The sequence below is a fragment of the Plectropomus leopardus genome, chromosome 22 (genome assembly GCF_026936395.1).
Source record: "Plectropomus leopardus strain MGB_pleo_1.0 chromosome 22, ASM2693639v1, whole genome shotgun sequence".
NCBI classification, from domain to species: Eukaryota; Metazoa; Chordata; class Actinopteri; order Perciformes; family Serranidae; genus Plectropomus; species Plectropomus leopardus.
Window position 1 is genome coordinate 22,604,911 of NC_142197.1, and position 23,146 is coordinate 22,628,056.

Here is a 23,146-nt window from a genome sequence, read left to right on the forward strand (position 1 = left end):
AAACGCCCATTCCTCCAGAATATTGACATAAAAACAGCTATCACAAGCTGCTGGTCCTTGGACTGGCATTTTGAGCAAGTATTTTCATCCACTAACTCATGCCAGCAGAGGGCGCCAGTGCTGTGAGATTGCACAGTGTTTGACACTGACTGGCCTCCACTGGGAATATTGACCCATCAGATGCCACATTGACACTGAGACAGCTGTTAGACTTAATGCTGTAACAGTGATACAGTATTTCTCACACAAAGATAGAACAAATGAAGCTGGATATAAATGCAGGAGGTGGCCAAAATAATAATAACAAAAAATAAAATTATATATATATATATATATGGGAAGCCAGGCAACTGTTTTGGGCTTCCGGCCAGTAGGGGGCCCCCGAGGGCTGACAAATTTTAACAACAGCGGTTGCTCAAAAGAAGCAAAGTTTGCAATGACAGTAGAAATCCTCCCGAAGGGGGCCCCATCTGACAGCAGTCACTCCAGTTGCGATTCATGTGAAAACTTCAGTTTGTCAGTGAAAGTCACTGAAAGAAAATGAAGAGTAGCTATCCATCGGGAAGTGAAAAAAAAGAATGAGGAAAAAAAGAGGAAGAGGAACACGAAGCAAGACAACAGTAAGTGGAGCAGATAATTATGGCTAAATAATGTTGAATAACATAAATGCAGGTAGCAGCAGCACATTATGGCGTTTGTTCTTCCATGTTTAGCATTAGCTTGGTAACTCAGCTAGCACAGCCACCTGCTGTGTGCAGCTCTGCTGGCGCTGGCGGAGTCGGGACACCGGTGGCTTTGCTAGCAGGCTGAAAGAACGTGAATAAGCTAACGTTATTAGTTAACAGTTTTAACACTTCATAACCAGTCAACTTGGTCTTCTTGGGCAACGTTACCTGAATAAGCGCGGTCTTTTCCATTTCCAGAGTAATGTTTTAGCTGTGGTTTTATAAGGACACCAGTTATGGAGTGATTTTGAGTGGGTGACACAGTTAGCTTAGACACCAGCTTTCTCCATAATGTTAGCTAACTGATGAAAGCTGTGTCCGACAGAGCTAACTGCCAAGCTATGAATGCTATGAAATTTGGATGAAATTTGGACAAGCGTAAAGCTATTCTAAATAATTAAAGTGTATTGGTGTATGTTATTTTGCTATGGACAGTGATGTGTTATTATTTTATTGTATTTTCCATATCTGTGGTGATTTTTCGATACTTAAAGTTGCATATTTTTTATTAGGCCTATGCTGTTAAATGGAAAAGCCTAACCAGCCATGGGTAGTCTTTATCTGGGTATGCACCAGACCCACAGTCCGGTCGGGTTTGTTAGGACTGTCAGAGGCTCTGGTGGGTGTAGTGTGAACAGGCTTTTTGGCCATTGTTAACACTTTTGTGTGTGTGTGTGTGTGTCAGATTATTAATAATTCAATGGTGAAGAAGGCTGGTTGGAGGAGCCCCTTGTGAATTTTTGCCAAGGGCCCCTACAGACTCTAGAATTGCCACTGCTCTTAGCCAAATCAAAAAAACATAACTCCCCCTCCCTTATTATAAATAACGAACAGTCCCTTAGGCGTCCTTGTCCTGAAAACATTGAAGACCCCTGCGCTGCTGTTTTGTGTATTGACGCCTAATAATCTTGTCACAAAAATATCTGTTTGCCTCTAAAATAGAAATTTTCAAAATAATGAAGTGGCTTTCAAAGTAAAGCGCAAATGATCGCTCTTATGAGCAGGCTGTTGTTGTCGGTGTCTCAGGAGGCTGGGTGCCACTGAGGGGGGCGGTGCACCTCTCCGGCAGACCCCTCCCGCCCCCAAACCCCCCTCACACACTGTGACCAGCAGCCAGACAGCCAGACAGGCAAGCAGCCTCCTCACTACCCGCTGGCTCCGCAGTCATAGCAGCGTCTCATGCCTCCGCCTGCTCCTGGATAGACAGCCGTCCATCTGTCCATCCGTGCGTCCACTACAGCAGCCAGGAAGGTGGGAGCGTCAAGGTGAAGATGCTGGAAAACGGGAGGAAGGTGTTCAAGGAGGGTCTGCTGGAGAAGCGGAGCGACGGGCTGCTGCAGCTCTGGAAGAAGAAGCACTGCGTCCTGACCGAGGACGGCGTGCTGCTGCTGCCGCCCAAACAGCACGACCAGCCGCAGCACCACCAGCCGCACCACGGCGGCGGAGGAGGAGGCGGAGGGGACTCGGGCAAAGTCAAGGAGCTGCACTTCGCCAACATGAAGACGGTGGACTGCGTGGAGCGGAAGGGCAAGTACGTGTACTTCACGGTGGTTATGACGGAGGGTAAGGAGATCGACTTCAGGTGCCCACAGGACGAGGGCTGGAACGCGGAGATCACCTTGCAGATGGTCCAGTACAAGAACCGGCAGGCGATCCTGGCCGTCAAGTCCACCCGGCAGAAGCAGCAGCTGCTCGTCGTGCAGATGCCCGGGCAGAAGACGATCCGCAGCTCGCCAAATGTTGCGTGACCTGCGGCGAGTCCCGCGGACAATGGTGCACCATCAGCGGTAAGACATCCACAGAGATTGATGCAGGGGGGCTCCCCAGGTCTGGGGACCACCTGGGGATCCCCTCCCATATTAAGGACCCCGTGTTTGTGTTATTCCCTGGATATTTGTGCTATGAAAGAGGACGCCTGTTTGCATCACAGGTTCCTGTGTCCTACTTCACAGATCTAACCCTAATCGATCATTCTGCCAGAAGGGGACCAAATCCTACAGAATGTGGATTTACTTTGGCGTAACGAAAAGTTTGGAAGTGAAAATGTGCTGGATACCCATTCACAGGCAGGTCTAATATTTAATACAAGGAGAGTTTCTCCTTATCCATAACATATGGCTTTACGCGCGGAGATCAATAGATGTAAATTTCGCACGTCGGGTTATTTTTTACATTAACATTGAAAAAAAATAATATTTGTTTATGAAGTTCATTGAAAATAAAATTTACAGGGGACACGTTTAAGTTCACAGTGTTGAAGTTGAACATTTGAAAACTAGTAAATTATGCGTCAGAGACATTAAATTATGCACAAAGACGCACAGGTTGCGCGCAAAAATCCATCACGTGAATCCAAGATGTTTTTCACTGTATGCGCATACACTGGCTTACAAATTTACTCTGACACTAACATGAACTGTAGCGCAGCCAGCAATATGTCCCACATCAGAGCCTACAGAGCTGTAGAGTCAAACTGCTCAGCACAGCAGCTCATCTCACTCAAACTTTGATAATCAGTGAAATGTGCTGCTTTGTTCCCGTTCGGAACACAAATGGAAGTCTGTGGTAAGCTACACTTGCTGTCACAGTGGGGTAAAATATCAATGGCGCGAACATCCGGAAATAATGCAGTCACATTCTGTCATTCTGATAAATTACAGGCATAAGTCACCAAACGTGGAAACTGGTCCTGCACAGGCTGTGATCTGAAGGGAGACGTTGTAACATGAGACTCCTAACACTGTTAGGAAAAGGATTGGTGCAGTTTTTTTTGTAAGAAGCACAAATTTCCAAGGATTTTTCTTTAGATGGGTAAAAAATCTTTAAGACTTAAAGTAGCTGTGGTAAATATTTGAGTATTTGTCCTCAAGATCAGGGTTTCATTTTCCAGCTGGCCACCAACGCCATGCAACATTGACATTTGGTTGAATTTCGCCTGTGATGTCGTGGGACCAAAATGTAATTATAGGAAAATATTTAATGCCAATGCCAATATGACATAGCATACTGATATTTTGTTAATTTTAAGTTGTGTTCTTACATAACCAAAATTCAGTGTCTTCTAAATGTCTGGTGCTAACATCAACACAGAATAATGACATTTAGTCATAAAGTATAAAGAACAAAACTCAAGGTCTGCAAAGCGCCATAATGTTAACGACCACACAACGTAAAATTCTTTAGACATTTCAAATATTGTCAAATGGATTTTTATTCCAATCAAAATTTGGTGTCTGTCCAACTTAAGAGTCCAAGAGCTTTCTGACGTCATATTGACGTTATGTGCCAGCGGAGTTCACTGTAGTGTTAGTGAGCAGCAGGGTCGTAGCAGTGTCTTATGTGAGCCACCACTCTCTGGGCCTATAAGACTTTGGGGAATTTAGCAATGTTGGTAGAGTTAATATTTGGCTTTGTTTTTAATTAATGGCACATAATGTGTTTCCTTAGGCTGATTCAAGTATTTGGAGACTTAGTATATCAGGGTTTCCCACACATTAGCTTATTTGTGGCAGCTCGCCACGAATAAAACATCTGCCGCCACAAATTGACTTTGTGTTTTTGAGGTGGACTTTACTTTAGGTGTGCTATTACAATATATATACCATTTGCTTGTTCATTGCATTACACTCTCGGAACACAGAGCATACTCTGTGCACAGACGGGGCAACAGAATGTCAGACGTAGTGAAAGTGTAAAGTAACCGTTAATTCTGTTGGGTTTAAAAGTTTGCATTCACTCAAATCAGCTGCTTCTCTCATCCATTGATCTGAACTCATAGACAGATCAATTATCCACCCTGCGAGTCACAAACTCATGAACTCAGAGAGTTCTGCTTGTGTTCATGGACCTGCAGAAACTTCCAAATTTACAGAGGTGACACAGAATGATACAAAGGATCACATACATATTGAAAAGGAAAACAAAAAATACACAAAAAAGAGTTTGCTGGCATTGCCCCCCTACTGCCACACATATACTCTAGTTCTGTGGGAAACATAATTTTTCAAATTATTTTTAGGCCAACAGAACAATTGACATTAATAAATGAAGGATTCAGTATTTCTTCACTAAAACGGTGTTATTGGCAATTTAGAGAGGGCTTTTTAACATGATTGATTTTTGTCTGACCAAAATTATCTGATAAATAGTTGTGTGGGGGTAGAGGATTTAATTAATGACCTCAGTATTTCTAAAATGTTTGCTATGGCCCTGCTGAGCAGTAATCCTCACTCTCTGGTTGTTTCTTTTATGTAGGGAATAAATCCACAGTGTCAGTATGAGTTGGCGTCAATGGTTTGATCCAGACTGTTGGAATGAAATGAGCAGCCCGAGGTCCCGTTATCAAGCGACTTTAGATTCGCCTCCTGTGTCAGGCACCATCAGTCTGCAGTCTGTCTAATTGATTGCATCCGCAGGTTAATTGGACACTCAGCTGGAGGATGAATATTGACGCGGGCTGCATCTCCCCCTGCCGCTTCACCACACCGTCTCCAGGAGAACCCCTCTTCCGTGTGATGGCGTCCACAGACCAGCGTCCCCTTTTCAATACAGAGACTTATTTCACAAAAGACTGATGGACAAAAAGCATGTGAGAAAACAACTACCGTGCATTGGGTTTATCCCTTATTTATTAGATGTGTATATATATTTTCTATAAAAAAAAGTTATGTTGTTGATGAATGTTCAGTGTGTTTGTTGCTAGAGTGGAACAGGAAATACTCACTCTGTGGTTCCCAGTCCACATGTTACACATAAAGTCCACTGGGAATACTAGTTATCTTAGGACAGCTGCTGTAGGTTAGTCTGATCACTTCATTCCCGGTACAATTTGTCATCATCCATGTTTTCATTTTTCAACTGAACCAAAGAATCATTTCAGTGCATTTCTCTTTTGTGCAGTGTTCCAGCTCAGAATATACTATACTCAAATACTATAGATATATGATGAGATACCTGCATGACTAATTTGTTTGACTGCTTGATTTATTTATAGCCACAGTTGTATTTTCATTGTATACATTAATCATAGCTAACAAAGCTATCTCTTGCTTTCTTGTGAGTCTTAAGTCTGAGTAAGGTACCAGCTTAATACCCTGCGTTTGTTTTCAGTGGCTACAGAGAAGAGTTATACCGTGAGGACGTAACATGCACAGCTGAGTTTTTATTATATTGTCTGCTCTAAAGATAGTTTAATTAATTGCATTAAATCGTAGTGGATGGGGATGAAGTGGCATCTGAATTGATATGTGTAGTCTGACAACAAAAAGGTGGCAATACTACTTCAAACTGATCATCAAAAACAAAAAGGTGGAGTAGTTTGACATTTTAAAATTTGAAGACATTCAGAGCTACTTCCTCTATTAATCATCGAAGCTGTGTGCATTTTATTTAGCCCTGCTGTGTCAGTGTATAACTGCTCTGCAAAAGATGCTAAGCTTGGGCACAGCCTAAGAGTCCATGGAACAAATTGGTCTTGTTAATGAACGGTGTCAAATTATTGCCCATTAGCTTCTGTTAAGTTCTGCTAGCCATATTTAGCTTGCTTGGAGTAAGTTAGCCACTGCGCTAACTAGCTTGCTTAGCGCAACGCTGCGTTCAGATGGAGTTGTGTATCCCATGTTCATGAGTTTATATTAATAGCTCCACTGTTGTGTTATGCATGACCTCATAAGGTCCTCATAGGACATTTTTGGAGAGCTAGAGCAAGTTCACAACTTCGTGTACATGACTTCCAGTGTCGCAGACAGGGGCGCTTACTGCGCTAACTAGCTTGCTTACTTTAAGTTAGCTACTGTGATAACTAGTAAGTTAAGACTAAGTTATTGTGCTAACTAGCTTGCTCACTGTTGTTAACTACTCTGCTATCTGGTTTGCTCTCTTTAGGCTATGTTCTACTGTCTAAATCAGTTTGCTTCCCCTATGTTAGCTACTTTTCTAATTTCTAGCTTGCATAGCCTAAATTAGGTTCTGTGCTAACTGGGTTGATTAGTGACAGTTAGCTGCTGTGCTAACCAACTAACTTACTGCTTATTTTAAGTTAACAAGCTGTTGTTAGTAACAAAAGAGACCTTTTATGATTGACTAGTACTAGCATGTTTCCAGTAGGCTAACATATTTGCATTTAGCTTGCCAGCTGAAGGATTACACCTCATTCATTTTAAAAGGGTCAATCACTGCGGGGCATATGGCATGTTTCTCTAGTTTCTGGGAAAACACAGCACATTATAGCTGAGTGTCTTCCGCCTGACCCCCTGCACACGTGAATGGCACAAGAATAATTAACTTGGCTACATCACAGCTCCTCCTGTGTATAAGTTAATTGGACCCAAAGGCTCAAAATGTGCCAAAAGGGTCATTTTAGCAATGTATTCATGGCTTGAAAGACGTCTCTGTGTTTCTGGTCCAGTCTTGTGACCTCACAGCTAAGAGGCTGTTCCATGGGGTTTGTGTTGTATGACTCTCTCTACCGTCATGAGAAGGATTCCTCTCCAATAGTTTGTATTTTCCTACAATATTGGGACAGGGGTTGAAAACTTTTGTCGACAAAATAACCATGTTTGCAGCCACTTAGCCAATTGCTGAATTTCCAGTATCACAAATGCTGTGAAACATTGCCAATTTTTCTATTTTGCCTTGAGTTGTTTCAAAGCAAACATTTATCACAACCAGTTAGATTGTTTAGGTCTCTGCAGCAGCTCTGCCTCTGAGAAATTTGTCATAAAAACATTTCTAAGGGACTGTTCTTTATTTATCAGAAGAGGGGATGGCTCTGGTGTGACTTTTTTTAAATATTATTATTATTTTTATCATGAGAATATATTTCCTTGAGCATCCCTGAGTGACTGGGGGGAATGCACGACCTTCCCTTCACCACAAATAACCTTTTGTTTTCATAATCACATCATATGTAGGTATCCATGAAGGCACCAAGCAGACACGGGAGTGAAAAACTGTGCACAACAGTGGCAAAATCAGTGCATGGCGGAAGTTAGTGGATTTTAAAATCATACATTTGGAAGTTAAAACTTGTAAACAAAATCCTGGAGTTGTTTTGTTTTTTCCAGTGTCTGCTTAGTACTAATGTTTTGGCTGTTTTTTGGCAAAATTTTTAAGTAAGATGTGATTTTTAAGACTTAAGAGTACATTGTGCATGATGTGTTCAAGGATTGTCAAAATTCGAAAATCTTACAGTTTGTCTTTACAGTTTCTGGCTGTGATATTAATAGTGTAATGTTGTTAATTCTTAAACAAATCAAACAAACACACAAAAAAAACCCTCTTGCACCTGATACCGGGATTTGGGTTCAGAGGGTATCTTAAATAAAATACAAAATACAGTGATTTCAGGTTGTACATCCCTTCCCTTAGACAAAATGAAAAAACCACAAGACACCCTCCCTAGTGATTAAATATTTTTGACATGCTCCCCCAAATTGCGTTCTCATAAATACTTAACAGTCCCTAATTTGCAGCTTTTATAAAATGAAATGAAAAACAAGCATTGAATAATGTGATTGCTGTGAAACTAAAGATGGCGATACATTTAGTAACGCCCTCTGTTGTTTTTCTCATGATGATGGAGCGATGTTATTTCACTATGGCTCATGTTGTTTCCTGTTTTTCTGAAAGTGTTTTCCAGTGCTTTCCCCCTCTTTGCCAGTGTGTCGAAGCCAAGTCAACACATGCCTCCGTGTCGTTGTCATCTCCCACGCCGGGTAATAGCTGTGCCCTTTATCTAATGTGACTGGTGTGATGCTTCTCTGCTGACATGCCTTCCCGTTGCCATCATCACACACACAGTTATAGCTGTGCCCTTTGTAGCCACTGTCTGATTTCTTATTCCAACGTGAGATCTATTTTCATACCTCGAAAAGATACATTCCATTAAAAAAACATTTAAAAAAACGAAACGTCTTGTGTGGTTTCTTTATTTTTCTCTGCAAAACAGATACGTGTCAGGGCCCTGTGGTCTCGGCGGGGTCATTTAAATGACCTGTTTAACTAGCCGCTGCTCTGTCGGTCTCCAGCCTTTCATGCTTTACAACCGCTGAACCTTTCACCCCCTGTTTCCTGGTCTAAAAGTAGAAGCCGTGTAGAGAATTGGGTTTCACTGCCAGTTGCTGCCGCTCAGATAAACTGCCAGCGCGTAATGTCAAAAGCACACGTGGCTCCGACTACTCTCCTGTCTAAAGCTGAGCTAATTCAATTAAACGCGGTGCACATGACGGCATCCTTTCTGACACCCCTGCCAGACAGGAACATCGCTGTGTATGGAAGCAGCTCATCACTCAAAATATTGAAGTCTGGACCTCAGAGTCACCTGCTACCCCAGTCCTTGAATGCTTTTCCTCTTTTTGTATACTGCATACAGATGGAAAAAAGGTCACACTGGTGGAAGCATAAGTGCATTTGCACTTCAGACATTCAGCAGACGCTCTTATCTAGAGTGACAGCTGATGTCGTTGATCACCAAAATCACAGGCGAGAAATATTAAAGCCAGACTATGTAACTTATGCTGAACTGTGACCATAAGTGCCAATTACAAATATTACACAAGGGCATTATACTGACGTCTTAAAGGGTTTGTAGTCATTTTGTGTCTCTTTATAGTCATTTTTGAGTCTTTGTGGTTGTTTAGACAATTTTTGTAGTTATTTTCTGTCTCTTTGAGGTTATTATGTGTCTGTGGTTGTTTTGCCCATGTTTATAGTAATTTTGTGTGTCTTTATTGTTTTGTGTTACCTCTTGGTGGTTGTTTTGCTCATTTTTTGTAGTTATTTTGCATGTAGTTATGGTCATGCTGTGTCCCGGTGGTTGCTTTGCCATTATTTGTAGTTACTTGGTTTATTTCTTTGGTTCTGTGCCCCTTTGTGGTTGTTGTTGTTCTTCTTTTTTGTTGTTGTTGTGTGTCTCTTGCTGGTTGTTTTTTGCCTCTTTGTAGTTGTTTTATGTCTCTTTGTGGTTGTTTTTGTGACTGTATGGTTACTCTGCTCTCTTTCACTGTTATTCTGGGTCTCTTTGTGTTTTTTTTTCTTTTTGTGTCTCTTTGCGGTCATGTTGTGTCTCTGTGATTGCTTTACCCAGTTGTGTAGGTATCTGATGTCTCCTTGTGGCTGTTTTGAGTCATTTTGTGGTGGTTTTGTGCCTCTTTGTGGTTCCTGTGCATCTATTTGTTGTCTTATATATCTTTTTCAATCTCTTTCTGGTCAGCACGCATTTATTTGAGTGATACTTTTACACTTTGGAAACCTGTGTCTGTACCTGTATAGGCCCACTGGGTATCCATACATTTAACTACCAACAAAGAGCATTATTTTTGGGAAACTTTCTGACATAATGGACAAGTGAAATAACTTGTTACAAAATGTTCTCTTAGTCTTCAGCATAAAGAAAAAATCTGTATGGTGTTCACATGAACCTATATAATATAAAGAAGATACGTGAGGACACGAGTCTTGTTGTTGACGACCCTCTAACGTGGCGGTGACGCTCTTTGAACTCCAGCAGCAGCTGTTCGTCAAACTTTACATAAGACGCCTCCGTAGCTCTGTCTTGGCATGTAAGTTGACTGCCAAATTATTCCTCACCATTTCCATCTCTCTTTGATCAGGAGGAAGGCGGAGGGACTTGTGACAGCAGGTGCATGTGTAGATGGTCCCAATTTGACCTGTTGACTCACGAAGAACAAGTTGGAGTGTTAGTGATATGATTCCTTTGAAAGACTGTATTGTAGTAAAGAAGAAATGTGCACACTGCTTTTGAATTTTAAATATTTATTATGCCAGTACCCTCATAAGTCTTATTTCTAAAAGAATAAAGCTGGCAATATTAATTTTTTTTTCTGTTGTCAATGAATACCATGAAAAGACTCAAATTAACAATGTGTTAGTCCATCTCGCAAATAGTTTGAACTTCCCTGATATGTCTGCTGCACTCAGTGATAACTAAAAACAGCTGGGCAATGTAGTTTTAACCAAATGGGACACATTCTGAAGGAAATAGAGCATTTGTTGGGAACTATTTTTAGCGGTGGATTAATACACATTTGGTACTCTTGTATTTCTAGCAGCAGTATGATGTGTAGTTCACTTATGTGTTTTTTAATGATGTATATTATGATAGAAATCTGCAGCTTTTAATGTAATAATTCCACAAATGTAATACATTTCCCACAAACATAGTAGCAGTTGCCTACTACGAAGGTAATACATAATTTCCTGCAAAGGAAATAACTTTTACCCTGGGAAGTTATTACAATTTTGAAAGTGGAAGATTTTCACCTTCCTACAAACATACAACACAAATCCTGAAATTCTGTGTTACGTTTGTGGTAGGCAACTGCTATTGTGTTTGTGGAAATGTATAACGTTTGTGTGATTATTACATTAAAAGCTGCAGATCTCTTTTGCGTTTGTGGCTTATTACATACATACTGTATATCACAAAACAAAACTAAACCCCTCAAAAATTCACTAAGTCTGAGTTGATGTTTTGGTCCGCTGGAGGAACAAGCCTTCATAGCAGCATAGCTTTCTGTTGCAGGCATTGGTCTGCTTGCGTCATCTGGTAACTGTGGCCACTCTGGGCAACAACAGACCGTCATGATGAAGTTATGTTGACAGACAAGCCTCCCTCTCTGAGCCTGTGTGTCCTCGTCTTCTCTAGACATAAACACACAGTGGGCTGCATGAACTCCATATTTTCCCCTTCCCTGTGGCATCTTGTCTCTGACTTCACACAAGGCCTCTATTTCACAGCATCTTTGATTTTTTCTCTGTATTTGAAACATCCAGACCAGAGAGCAACTCTCATGCTACACACATTGCTGAAATGTCCTGTGTCTTTGTGTCTGTGAAGAGTGAAAAAGCCAGCCCATAAACACACCATTTGTATGTACGCCACAGCGCGGCCTGTCAGACGGTGCATGAAAGTTGTCATGCCTCGTTGATTTTATAGTGCCGCATTCACATGTTTCTAAATCCCAGGATATTCAGAGTAATCAATAACCTTCCCAGGATCCATTTTATCTGATGAGGGCTGGATGACATTATGAGCTCTGCAGCATAAGAGTGCCTCGGAGGGTTATTGGTCCATAAACTGAATGTTACTGAAAGGTGAGAGCAGGCTTTTTATCTTAAACACCTGTTGGTAAGATTACTGTGATATAAAGATAAATTCTGTCTAGGAGTATATTTTTGGTTTTAATGCTCCGTAGGCCGACATTAAAAGGATAGTTTGGATTTTTTAAAAATTGGGCTTGTATGAGATGCTTATCCAAAGTCAACGTATTACATACAGTAAATGTCAGTCAGCATGCCCCTATTTGGAGAAGCAGGCTCAAATTCGGCACGAACGCTTAGCAATATACTGCTGTGGATGGGCGTCAGCAACAAAATTAATTTTAGCCACCTAAGAAAGTCACACTAAAAAAAAAATTCTATATCAGTTTATGTCTACGCTATATTGAGAGTATTTTAACCACCTTACCCTACAGTCAGACAGCCTGTTTTGACTGGGAATCACTACTGACATGAAACGTAGTGAAAATATTCTAAATTTAGCGTACACTTACACTAAAATAGATTTTTTTGGGTGGGACTTTTTTTTTCAAGTGGCTCAAAACAATTTTTGTATAATAACTTATAATATATATATAATTACTTATAAAGGCATCTTACTGTATGTAATGCACCATCTATGGATAAGGACCCCCTACAACCCAACTTCAAAAAATCTGAACTAGCTATTCCTTTAAGTCAGACTTTTTTTTCCATCTTGACCTTCTCACAAACGCAAACATATTTAGCTCCTGTGACGTCACTTATAGGGAAAAAAGTTTGGGCGATTCCAAGGGTCCTAAAAATATTAGAAATGAAATTAAAAGATTTTTAAAAAAGACTTTATTGTTGTGTGCTAGAGTATGGTGATTGATAGTAACTGTTTCTTTTACGTAATTGTATTTTTTGGCAAAAAAAAAAGTAAACATTACCCCCTCTCCCCCGTGTTTACATGAAATGGTTCGGTCCTGCTTCCACACCTGGCACTAACGATACTAGCTAGCAGTAGAGGAGTGTCGGTGGAGGGGAGCGTCGTGTGTTAGCTTAAAAAACAAACGTTTAGGAACCAAAAAACGGAAAGAAACAGGACATAGAAAAGAGTCAGTGACAGTATGTCACCAATTCTTCCGAAATAAAGGTGGGTTAAGTCTGTGAGTGCAGTGAATTAACTTGTGTAGTTTGTAATAAAATGGGCTACGTTAGCCTCTCTAATATACGCCTAGCTTAAGAGAAAATACATTTTGCTCCTTTTTTAACCACCATATAAGCAATACACGCAAACGTTAAGCGAGTTCTTCGTACTAACTCAGTTGTCCCTGTCCCTGCCGGGTACCAGGCCGAAATTCAGATGCAGCTTAATCCTCAGCAGACCTGTCTCCCCCATCACCCTCCACTAATGAGCCAGCCAGACTCCCGACTGGAGACGGAGGTGAGCAGCACTCTGTCAAATCACGTCAGCTGATAGGAACTGAGATTCTGGTCATGATGTTTTTACCAGCGATGGAGGAATTACTCTGTTTTTGTCTTAAGTAAAAGTAGAAATATCACAGTCTCAAAATAACTGCATGAAAAAGCACTGGATTCAAAATGTTACTTAAGTTAAACTTTCAAAAGTATTTTCAACAACATATACTTAATAATAATGATAATAATAATCACTTTATTTACATAGCACTTTTAAAAACACAGGTTTAAAAAGTGCTTTTACAGAAAGCAAAAGCATCTTTGAACATCACAAGTAAAACATGCTCATTATGCACATTATGCAACGTGCCTTTTTACAGCGTCATAACCACAGAAATATGATTTCTATGAACATAACATGAGCTCCTTAGATTATTATAGGGTATTATATGATTCTGTTTGCATTTGACAGAATTTTAATGTTACAATTTTGACTGTGGAGCCAGCTACTCTATCTATCTATCTATCTATCTATCTATCTATCTATTATCTGTCTATCTATCTATCTATATATCTATATATATATATGTCTGTCTATATCACTGTGTCATTTTTGCAGAAAATTTGTAATGAAATATTGTAGTTACATCCTGTGATATCCTGGAAATACCCATGACATCTTTATACACTGTTCATTATCCCCGGGATCTTACAGGATGTTTAGTTTTACTTTTTTAAAAAATTGTTTACCTTACTCCCACACTCTCCAGCTAGTAGAATAGTGCAGCTAACCAATGGTGGCTGGTAGCGAGCTGAGACGTAAAATCCAAAATGTTAAATTAATACGCAAATGCACTTTCTCTTTATGATGATGTTGATGCTGAATTGACAAGAGTAATGTCGACATATGGTGCCTTTTATCTTCTAATGTGTTTACATCATGCATGAAGCATGTGGTGTGCTAAGGTATAAGCTTCATTCATTAGACACACACAGCAACATGCAACATGTGATCCCAGCAAACTGATCATATAATAAAACAGCAGCATGCGCTATAAAACATACTGGCTGGAACACATTGTGTTAGCATGTTCCAACACTTGTATGACATTTATTTATTAATCATTATATTCTTTTATACATCTGATATCAGCCAAGCAACCGGATGGTCAAAGGTGCACTCACACAACACTGCTGATGTATCGCTTTCCACGTACTTTCCCTTGTAGAAACCAGTTATTTAGTTAGTTAGAGAGATATATAAGAGTATATAAGAGAGAAGTGGGGTTGTATGGGGTACTTACTCACAGTCAGTGTGTTATGTACAGTAGATGTCAGCTGGCACATCCCCAGTTTGGAGAAGCAGAATTGAAACCGTTGAACATTGGTGCAGTTTCTTTCAAAAACATGGGAAAAAGGCAATCAGCGAATTGGCAGAAGTTTTACATTAAAAAAAGGAAAAAAGGGAAAAGAGCAGTTATTTATTTAAATATTTATAATTATCATGAACACATTGAAAATTATGTTAGAGAACTATTATTATTTTATAAGCAGGAAAATTACCTATCATTTTATTATTGTTTTTTTTAAGTTTCTCGTTTTTCCTTTTATTTATTTATTTATTTACATTTTATTATATAAGATATACATATATTATATTATATATATATTATATTATTTATAACATTTATTTACTTATTTACTAACTAGTTTTTAGGTAATTTTCTTGTACTACCAAAATGATAAAATCACTTTCTCAGTCCACTAGATACAATTTGAAGCAGTGAAAAGACTGAAAACTATCATATAAAACTGATGATGACAAAGGTTTCTTTTTGGGAATATAATTGGCTGTAGATAATGAATCACAACATATTGCAGTTGGTATATTTAGCATATCACAACATTGAACTTCACAATAATATTTTATTGTGACTTAAGTATTGCGAATTATAAGGGCCCCATTATATATGTATGTGTATAAATATGCATCTGTATGTGTGCATTTAAAAAAAAAAAATCACAAGTATTTAAACTTTGAACCCTGAATAAATCGGTGCAATTTCTTCCAAAAACATGGAAAAAGAGTAGTTGTAAGTTGTGAAAATGTTAATTGGAAAAAAGCCAGGGGAAAACAAAATAATTATCATAATTATATATTTAAAATTATGTTATTATCTTACAGAAATCTTTTTTTGAAACACCTCCACTAGGTCATTTCCTTTAAAAAAAAACGGTCTTTTTATTTAATTACTAATTTTCAGGCAAGTTTCTTTGCTGATTTCTTGCAATTTAGTGGGTCATTTCTCCTCAAGTTTATAATTGCCTTCTTCCCATATTTAAAAAAAAATCAAGCCAATTTTTTCAAGTTTCAAAGGGTTAAATGGTTTAGTTTGGATTTACTAAAGCAGCACAATAACACTAACTAAGCGACTGAAGCGGCTGTAGACCAGCAGCTTCTGTGTTTATCAAGCTAAAATGACTGTTTTTGTCAGTGGAGTCTGGTGTACACTCTAACTGCTATTTATTTTAGCAGCAAGTTAAAATGTGTTTTATTGCTGGTCCCCATCTATAGCAGCACATTGTTTAGCTTCTGTGTCAGTACTCTAGTTTGCTTCTCCAAACTGGGGCCGTGCTGAACACTATCATCTGTATGTAATTCATTGACTATGAGTAGTACCTCATACAACCCCACTTCAAAAACAATCCCAACTATCCCTTTAATGGTCTTATTTGTGCCGCTCTAAAAAACTTTTCAGACGCCACACAAGTATTGTTAATTGCTGTATAAAAGCCGTAATCATCCTCAGGATGTTCATTACTTAGATTACAGGGCCTCAGCTGCCACACTCAGCAAGCCACATCCCTGTCATATCTGTAATCACCGATCACTCGGAGATGTGGATGGAGCAGGCCCCTCAGATCGCTTCGTTATTGCAAAGCGCTGGCGACGAGATAACAGGTACACAAAGAGAGGCCCATTATTCTGGGACAGCTGGCGTCAGCTCGACTTGGCGGGCTACGTCTGACGGTGAAAGCGGCTCATCAGCATGGAGAACTGAGAGCAGATTGTTCACACACACGCTTGTTTTGTTTTCTCCCAACTGTATAGGCGGGAGATAGATAGGTGTAGGATTGCTTTATGGTGCTTTATTCAAACTGTGCGTCAGAATCAAAGCCAACCTGTTTGTGCCTTTGTGTGCAGATCTGATAAAGTATGGAGGCTAGTGAGTGTTTTTTAAAATTATCCCAGAGTAGAGGATTACGGGCAACATAAAATGAAAAATCCCCACACTTCAGATGTTCATTCCCTCCATTCAGCATTATTAAACCATTATACTTGATGTTATTAGCCATTAGCCGGCTGTGCAGCGTGGTAAAGAGATATAAAAATCCAGGAATCCTCAGCCATCTGCTCCGTAGTACATAAACTGTGTTTTATACTTGCTATGTAAATGACCCAAATGCTCAGACAAAACTGAGAATGATGAGCGAGGCAAGCTGGCTTTCGGAGGATGTATTTCAGCTTGTCATTTTGCCCATTCCCCTCCGTGTGTGTGAGTGTGGGTGCAGAATGGGGTTTCAGTTATGCAAACATGTCTTAGAGGCAAAGCCTCCCCGGCCTACGAGGTCATCATTCGCTGTCTCTGTGATTCACAGACACAGTGACTTGTTTTCAGATTGAAATGAACATGTATTAGATACAGTCTCATAGTTTGAGTCATAGTTTTGTGGTAAACTGAGCTCTGTGAAAAAGGAGAAGTAGTAGGCGAGAGTAATGATAATGACACCTGATGCTTTTGCTAATTGATGCTCCACACTGACATTAAAGCTCAAGGGTCCCCTACACAAAGATCCTGTAGACTGATTTACTGAATTACCACCTGTCATTGTGCTTAGCTAACTAGTCTCATGCAAGTTGAATTTCACAGAACTAGTTTTAGACCTGAAATGTTAGCAAAACTAGCCTCAGGGTATCTCTGAACCAAGCGGCAACCTCTTCGGCTGAAAAATGAAGCCAGTAAAGAAGTACCGAAAAACTACACAAACTACCACTGAAAAAGCGAGTTAATCCCCATAGTCTGCCATGTTAAAATGCCCAACTTTACAACAGATATAAACATGTTCACAGCCTGGTAACAGTTTTGGCCTTTATAGATAATTTCCCCATTTCTGACACCTGTCTGACGTGTACATTTTTATATATAACTCACTCTTTTACATTTCATTAAGCTTAAAGTTATGTATAATTGCCCTTAATTATGCGCAGCATCAAGCATTTACAAGATTCAAGGTCAAGAAGGTTGAGTTTCATTCCATAACATAAGGTACAGGATGAAACTAAGTGCTGAGCTGAAGTGTACACTATATTTATGACATTTTTACAGCTTGACTTTGCCTTTTCCAACAAATTTAGTGTAAATGTACTCTGATAATGATTTTTTTTTTAAAGAAATATATTATTTTATTGTCAAAATATACAAACACCAGAGTCACAAATTGACAGTACGAAAATACCAATTTACATTACAAATAACTCTAACTAATAAATTAACATACAATAAAGTACATTTTCACATAACAATTTACATAAAAATGCAACATATAAAATTCAGTTGGCATTGATTTTTAGGTTGGATTTTTTTTAGGTAGTTAAAATGTGTCTTGCCGCTGTCCCTGTCTGAGGCAATATATTGCTCTGCTTCTGTGCTGGTAGATTTGGTTTATCAAAGAGACAAAAATCATCTTTAAGTGTTTAAGTTACAGTTGAAAATAACAACAGCAATAAACAAGTTTGCCAGTTTCACACATTTTCACGAATGAAATCTATTGCCAGTTGTCTACTTGAATGGCATTGTTGTTTTGAGCTTGATTTCGGTTAATCAGTCTACAGTGATGAAGTATCAGTCAGCACACCTTCCCTCAACTATTAGTTGGAGTTTTAGTGTCTTAGTTTTAGTGTCTTTCAGCTGATTGTTTTGGTTATTTTGGTGTTCAGCTTTACTGTTTTGGTTCAGTTTTACAGCTGTCATGAAGTGTGCTTTTTGTTTTTGAAAAGACAGGCAAAAATGATGTGGTAGTGGAGCATTCAGCTGCTAAAGAGGAATACATTTTTCTCAGGAGTTGATGGAGACGAAAAAACAGCTAAAAGTATAGTGAGTACTGGAGTTGTGTTCAAGTGGCTTAAAACACTGCTTCAGTAAATCCATATCTGGGGCTGTTTCTGCCGAAACATGTCAATATGCAGTTGCTTACTTACACACTCTGCAGTTCAACTTTATAAAGTGATCACTGTAATGTGTCCAGCTTGTGTCACTGCCCCCAAGGGGCCAAAGAACAAACAAATGCAGCTTTAACAACAGTGGAAGTAACAAAAAAATAATTACATTTAGAGATGCATGTTAATATGTATGTCTGCCATGTCCATCATTGAATTTTAACTGTCCTTTCACTTCTTTTGTATTCAGTATTGCTATTATAACGTAATTCATCATCATATGAGTTAAATGACATTCATTGTTTTTATATTTTGACCAAAAGTTCTCTGTTCTTTGTTTCTTTCTTTCAACCTTGCTTGGTGCTTTAACATGCCCTCTAAAAAAGTGTGATCCTTAAATTACACATGAGCTTCTATTTGTGCCTCAACAGCAGCCCTGGGCTGTGTTTGTGTAACTCAAACTACATTTTACTCTATGTGTGTGTGTGTGTGTGTGTGTGTGTGTGTGTTTGTGTGTTTGTGTGTATGTGCGTGCGTGTGTGTGGTGTTTTTGTGGACAATCTGTGGATTTGGCTCTCCTGCATCTCACTGCTCTTTGACCCTCTCTGTTCTGGTTGGCCTCAGTCCTAGACCACCTCCCGATCTCTCTCTCTCTACAGACATACACACACACACACACACACACACAGACTGCAGCACCTGTTGCCAAAGCAGCCAGCAGAGGCAGTGCTGGTCAGATGGCTCGGCTCAGCCTCTCTCAGTGATTAGAGCGGGAACTTGGTGATAAGAGCAGAAGTGTCACCTTGGTCTCTGCTGCCTCTGGTAACTCCTGACTGAAAGCTCACACACACAGAGCAGTACACACAGTGAAGCTGTGCTTTATCAGAATACATTTTATCAGTGTGCCCTCTTTGTGACTTATATGATTAACCCTGAATTGTAACATTTTGTGAAATCACTTCAGTATCTTGGATGCAAGCTGGCCTAAGATGTGTATAGTTTTCTACTTTCACCTAAACTTTCTATGTAACATTACATTTGACAACATTTTTGGACAACAGCTTTGGAAGAGGATGGTGAAACAAACAATGTTGCTAATGTTAGTGGACTAAGGACCCCAAAGGACATTGGGGGCTTAGCCCACACCTCTGTTCCTCCCCTAACAAGCTATATTGTGATTCTTTTTATGCAAAAATCCCAGTGTCAATCAGTTGATTTTTAATGTAATTAAGAAAATGGTTGCTGGGCCGTCAGGCACCCTTTCTCGAGTCAAATCTTGCTTTCAAACCATAAGTTGAGAATCATTGATTAACCATTAAAATTTTTATAAACTTTTGGGACAAAAGGTCTTTGATTTGAGACAGAGGTACACAAAGCAAGTCTTCTTAATGATTTTGCCGAAATGACATGGTAAGCTAACGATACTGCCCAGACACACCAACCTTGACGGTCAGCCGTTGGTCAATGTTGGGCCGTCAGTGAATATCTGTGGTCCTGGTGCCATGTGTCTCACACTGTTGGCCATTGTTGGCTCTAGTCAGCTTTTTTTCCCACTGATTTAGCATGTTGAATTGGTGTTGTCCCTGGCAGAGCCTGTTGGCGAGAGAAATCACTCTGATTGGTAGTTTAGTTCTCAGAGCACGAGAATAGAAACGAAAGAGCTAAAGTGAAGAGAGAGAGATGGAAACAAATCTGTTATATAAACTTACATTGTTTCTCGTGATGTATTCAGCTCTTCAGCAGAGATCATTCCCTGATGGTTTGTGTTGGTCACTTGCGAATGGTAAATATGCTTATTTTTCTCAACAATGGACTGTGCTGTTTATGTCCTAATTGGCTAACTAGGGTCAAGACGTTCCTCCAGTTTCCCTTTTTGAATGGTGATTACAGATGACCTGCTGGTATGGAGGTATTTCCTCTCATGCAGCTGCAAAACATACGTGCTAATTGGACGTCGTTTGAAGTCTTTGCAGTGTGTTCATGTGCAACTGGCTGAGACATATTTTTCGCCGCTGGTTCTCTGATGTCGATTTGGTGGGGTGGGCCTATAGCCTTGAAGGTAATGCTTAGTTATTAAGATGGCTAGTAGGACATGCCAACAATGTAGTTTACTTACTATTAAGCAAGTTTCAACTTCAAAATCCACTATATTGCTTCTGTAGGCAGAGTTTAAAAATGTTTGCATGAATTAAAATGATGGTCCAAACAGCTTTGAGGGACAAGCCTGCACATATCCAGAGTTAGAGCTATTAAAAAAATGCATGCATGCATGTATGAGTGCTCACCTGGAAAATGCCTTGCATAAAAAAATGTATTAAGCACCATATAAGAGCAGACAAAACATCTCATTAAATTTGCAAAGTGGATTTGGATTTGCATGCGGTCTTCATGCAGTCTCTGAGAGTCTAAGTGGGCACAGCAGGTGTAAGAGACATCTTAAAAGCAGCTTTTTTTTTGTTTTGGTTGTTTCTTTACCCCCCCAAACCTTCCTTTGTTGTCAGTAGTTAGGAAAACAGGGAACGTATGTGTATATGACCCACATATCCTCTCATTCACAAGGAAACCAATTTTGCTGTTTTTGTATTGTACACACACACACACACATAGTAAACCCCCTTCCCCCCATCAGTTAAGATATGCAGGTGGTGTAAGCTGCATACCCCTGAATACAAATATACACAGAAAATGCACTCAGTCCTCAGTCTGTACAAGCAGGCATGTAGACAGAGAAACACACACTCACACAAGTACAGCCGCCCCCTCGCCTACACACACACACACACACACACACACACACACACACACACACACACACACACAGGTGATATCAGTTCTGCCAGTGATAACAGCAGACGGGCAGCTGAGCGGACACAACCTCCTCCTCGCTCCCTCAAGGTCACCAATAGGCCGACAGCAGCGGGGACAGCTGCGTCTCAGCCGATCGCTGACCTCCCCCTGTTTATCTGAAAAAAGCTCAGTTCCTCTTTTGCAAGAGGCATCACCATTGTGTTACACTGGGATTGTCTTCTCCCAGGAGCCAAAACAGCAGTTAAAAACAATGCAAATAGAGAAGGCAAAACACTTTGCAGGCAGATTGATCTGAAAAACAGAGAGGTGATCAAGAATAGGTTTGGCAGAAAACCATATTCATTTTTCTTTTTGAAAATCTATAGATTTTATGCAGATTTTTCCCTAGAAAGTTAGTTAGTCAATCTTTATTGTCTTTATTGTGTTGCAGCATAGTACTTCACATAAAAAGACACAACAGACACCAGAAAGAACACAGAACAGCAAGCTCAACAGCACCACATCGATGACAGGCAAAAACATCAAAGCCACAATAAATTCCACACAAAAGAAACACCCTCTTGTGCTAGTCACATTGCAATAACAAGAGTAATGCCATCTCCAAAGATTTATAAAAAAAACAAAACAATGAATCCAATCTAAAATACATAGACATAGTAACAATAATATATAGTCGACCAACGACATAACATCTAGAACAACATTATCCACACTGAAAAACACCAACTAGAAAAAGCCACAAATAAATACATAAATGTGTGCAGTGTATGTGTCTACCTCCTTTTCCCTGCATTCAGGAGGGTGATGGCTGAGGGCCAGCTGACAAAGAGTTAAATCCATGCTAATAGGGATTCGAGATTTCTCTTCATTAAGGGTTTTAGCATTTGCTTTGGCGCCATTTCCTAAAGGGAAAGTTCACCTTAGAAAACCAAAATATTTTTTCTTACTTGCTATTTATCAAACTGGATTGTTCTGCTGTGAGTTGCAGAATGTTGGAGATATCAGTCGTAGAGATTGCTGCCTTCTCTCCAGTATAATGGAACTAAATGACACTTGGCTTGTTGTGTTCAAAGTACCAAAAAGATACATTAGAAAAACTCAACAGCAATGTCTCTTATCAGGAATCATGACCCGGATACTCAACATAATCCACAGACCTCGCTGAGAGCAGTTTCATGTAGCGACTATTTTCTTACCACAGGACTACACCCACCAACCTTAGCACTGTAGAGCAGTCCAATATTGCTAGCTTGCAGGAGTTAGTATATAGCTAAATGGTAATGCTAGTGCACCTAGCACCACAGAGCTAACTGATGTTACAGCTCACCTGAGGAGAACACTATTAATGTTTACATATGGTACTGTGGTGTGCTCGCACTTTTGGTAAATTATAAACTAATCTCTAGATTATGTATTTTTTTGGTGCTTTGAGCACCGCAAAGCGAGTGCCATCTATTTCCTTTATATAGGAGAGAAGGCAGACATCACACCAAAACAGTCTAGACTGATAAACAGCACAGGTAAGAGGGAAATATATATTTTTGATTTTGGGTGAAGTGTCCCTTTAAAGTAGAACAACAACTCAAGGAGAGCTTCTAAATGTCAGATGACTCAAGTTCAATCCCATGTGTCAGTAAACATCCCGGCTGAGTAACTGAACAAATTTCTGATTCAATCAACATAGGGTAATGTCCCAAAAAAATGAAATTGAGGTCTTGAAGGGGTCCCGTCTTCATAAAAATCCCACACAGTGCTCAAGATGCACTCAAATGCAATAGACAGAGAGGACCTTATTCCAGCACAAGGCCATTGTCATGGTTTCCTGAAATTACTCTCGGATGTGTCGCCGCATGGATTGAGAGTAATGGCTGGGTCTGAGGAGAGGACACAGCGAGCGCCGAGATACTGTTTACTTCAGTGTGAAAAATTGCCT

At 39.8% G+C, this 23,146-nt stretch overlaps 2 protein-coding genes across 7 annotated transcripts in view; both read left to right on the plus strand.

The window, feature by feature from the left end:
- Positions 1 to 376: 376 nt before the first annotated feature.
- phlda1 (pleckstrin homology-like domain, family A, member 1) lies at positions 377 to 8,994 on the plus strand. Of its 4 annotated transcripts, none has more exons than XR_006107072.2 (2): positions 377 to 620; positions 5,141 to 8,994. XR_006107072.2 is itself a non-coding variant. In XM_042511732.2 (2 exons), the coding sequence occupies exon 1, from the start codon at positions 1,997 to 1,999 to the stop codon at positions 2,471 to 2,473; it is 477 nt and encodes a 158-aa protein (XP_042367666.1). In that variant the 5' UTR covers positions 1,756 to 1,996; the 3' UTR covers positions 2,474 to 2,512; positions 4,980 to 5,133. The 4 variants fall into 4 exon arrangements, 3 of the variants coding, with proteins under 3 accessions (XP_042367666.1, XP_087928932.1, XP_042367667.1); XM_042511732.2 differs by lacking the exons at positions 377 to 620; positions 5,141 to 8,994 and adding exons at positions 1,756 to 2,512; positions 4,980 to 5,133; XM_088072806.1 differs by lacking the exons at positions 377 to 620; positions 5,141 to 8,994 and adding exons at positions 1,756 to 2,512; positions 2,678 to 4,971.
- Positions 8,995 to 12,781: 3,787 nt separating this feature from the next.
- Positions 12,782 to 23,146, plus strand: part of LOC148185919 (uncharacterized) — a 101,493-nt gene continuing 91,128 nt past the window's right edge. For all 3 annotated transcript variants that reach the window (XR_015775538.1, XR_015775539.1, XM_088072739.1), the window contains exons 1-2: positions 12,782 to 12,921; positions 13,120 to 13,212. Coding sequence is in view for 1 of the 3 variants with exons in the window: in XM_088072739.1 (XP_087928865.1) it covers positions 13,132 to 13,212 (81 nt within the window). In the remaining 2 variants the exon portion in view is untranslated. The remainder of the gene's footprint in view (positions 12,922 to 13,119; positions 13,213 to 23,146) is intronic.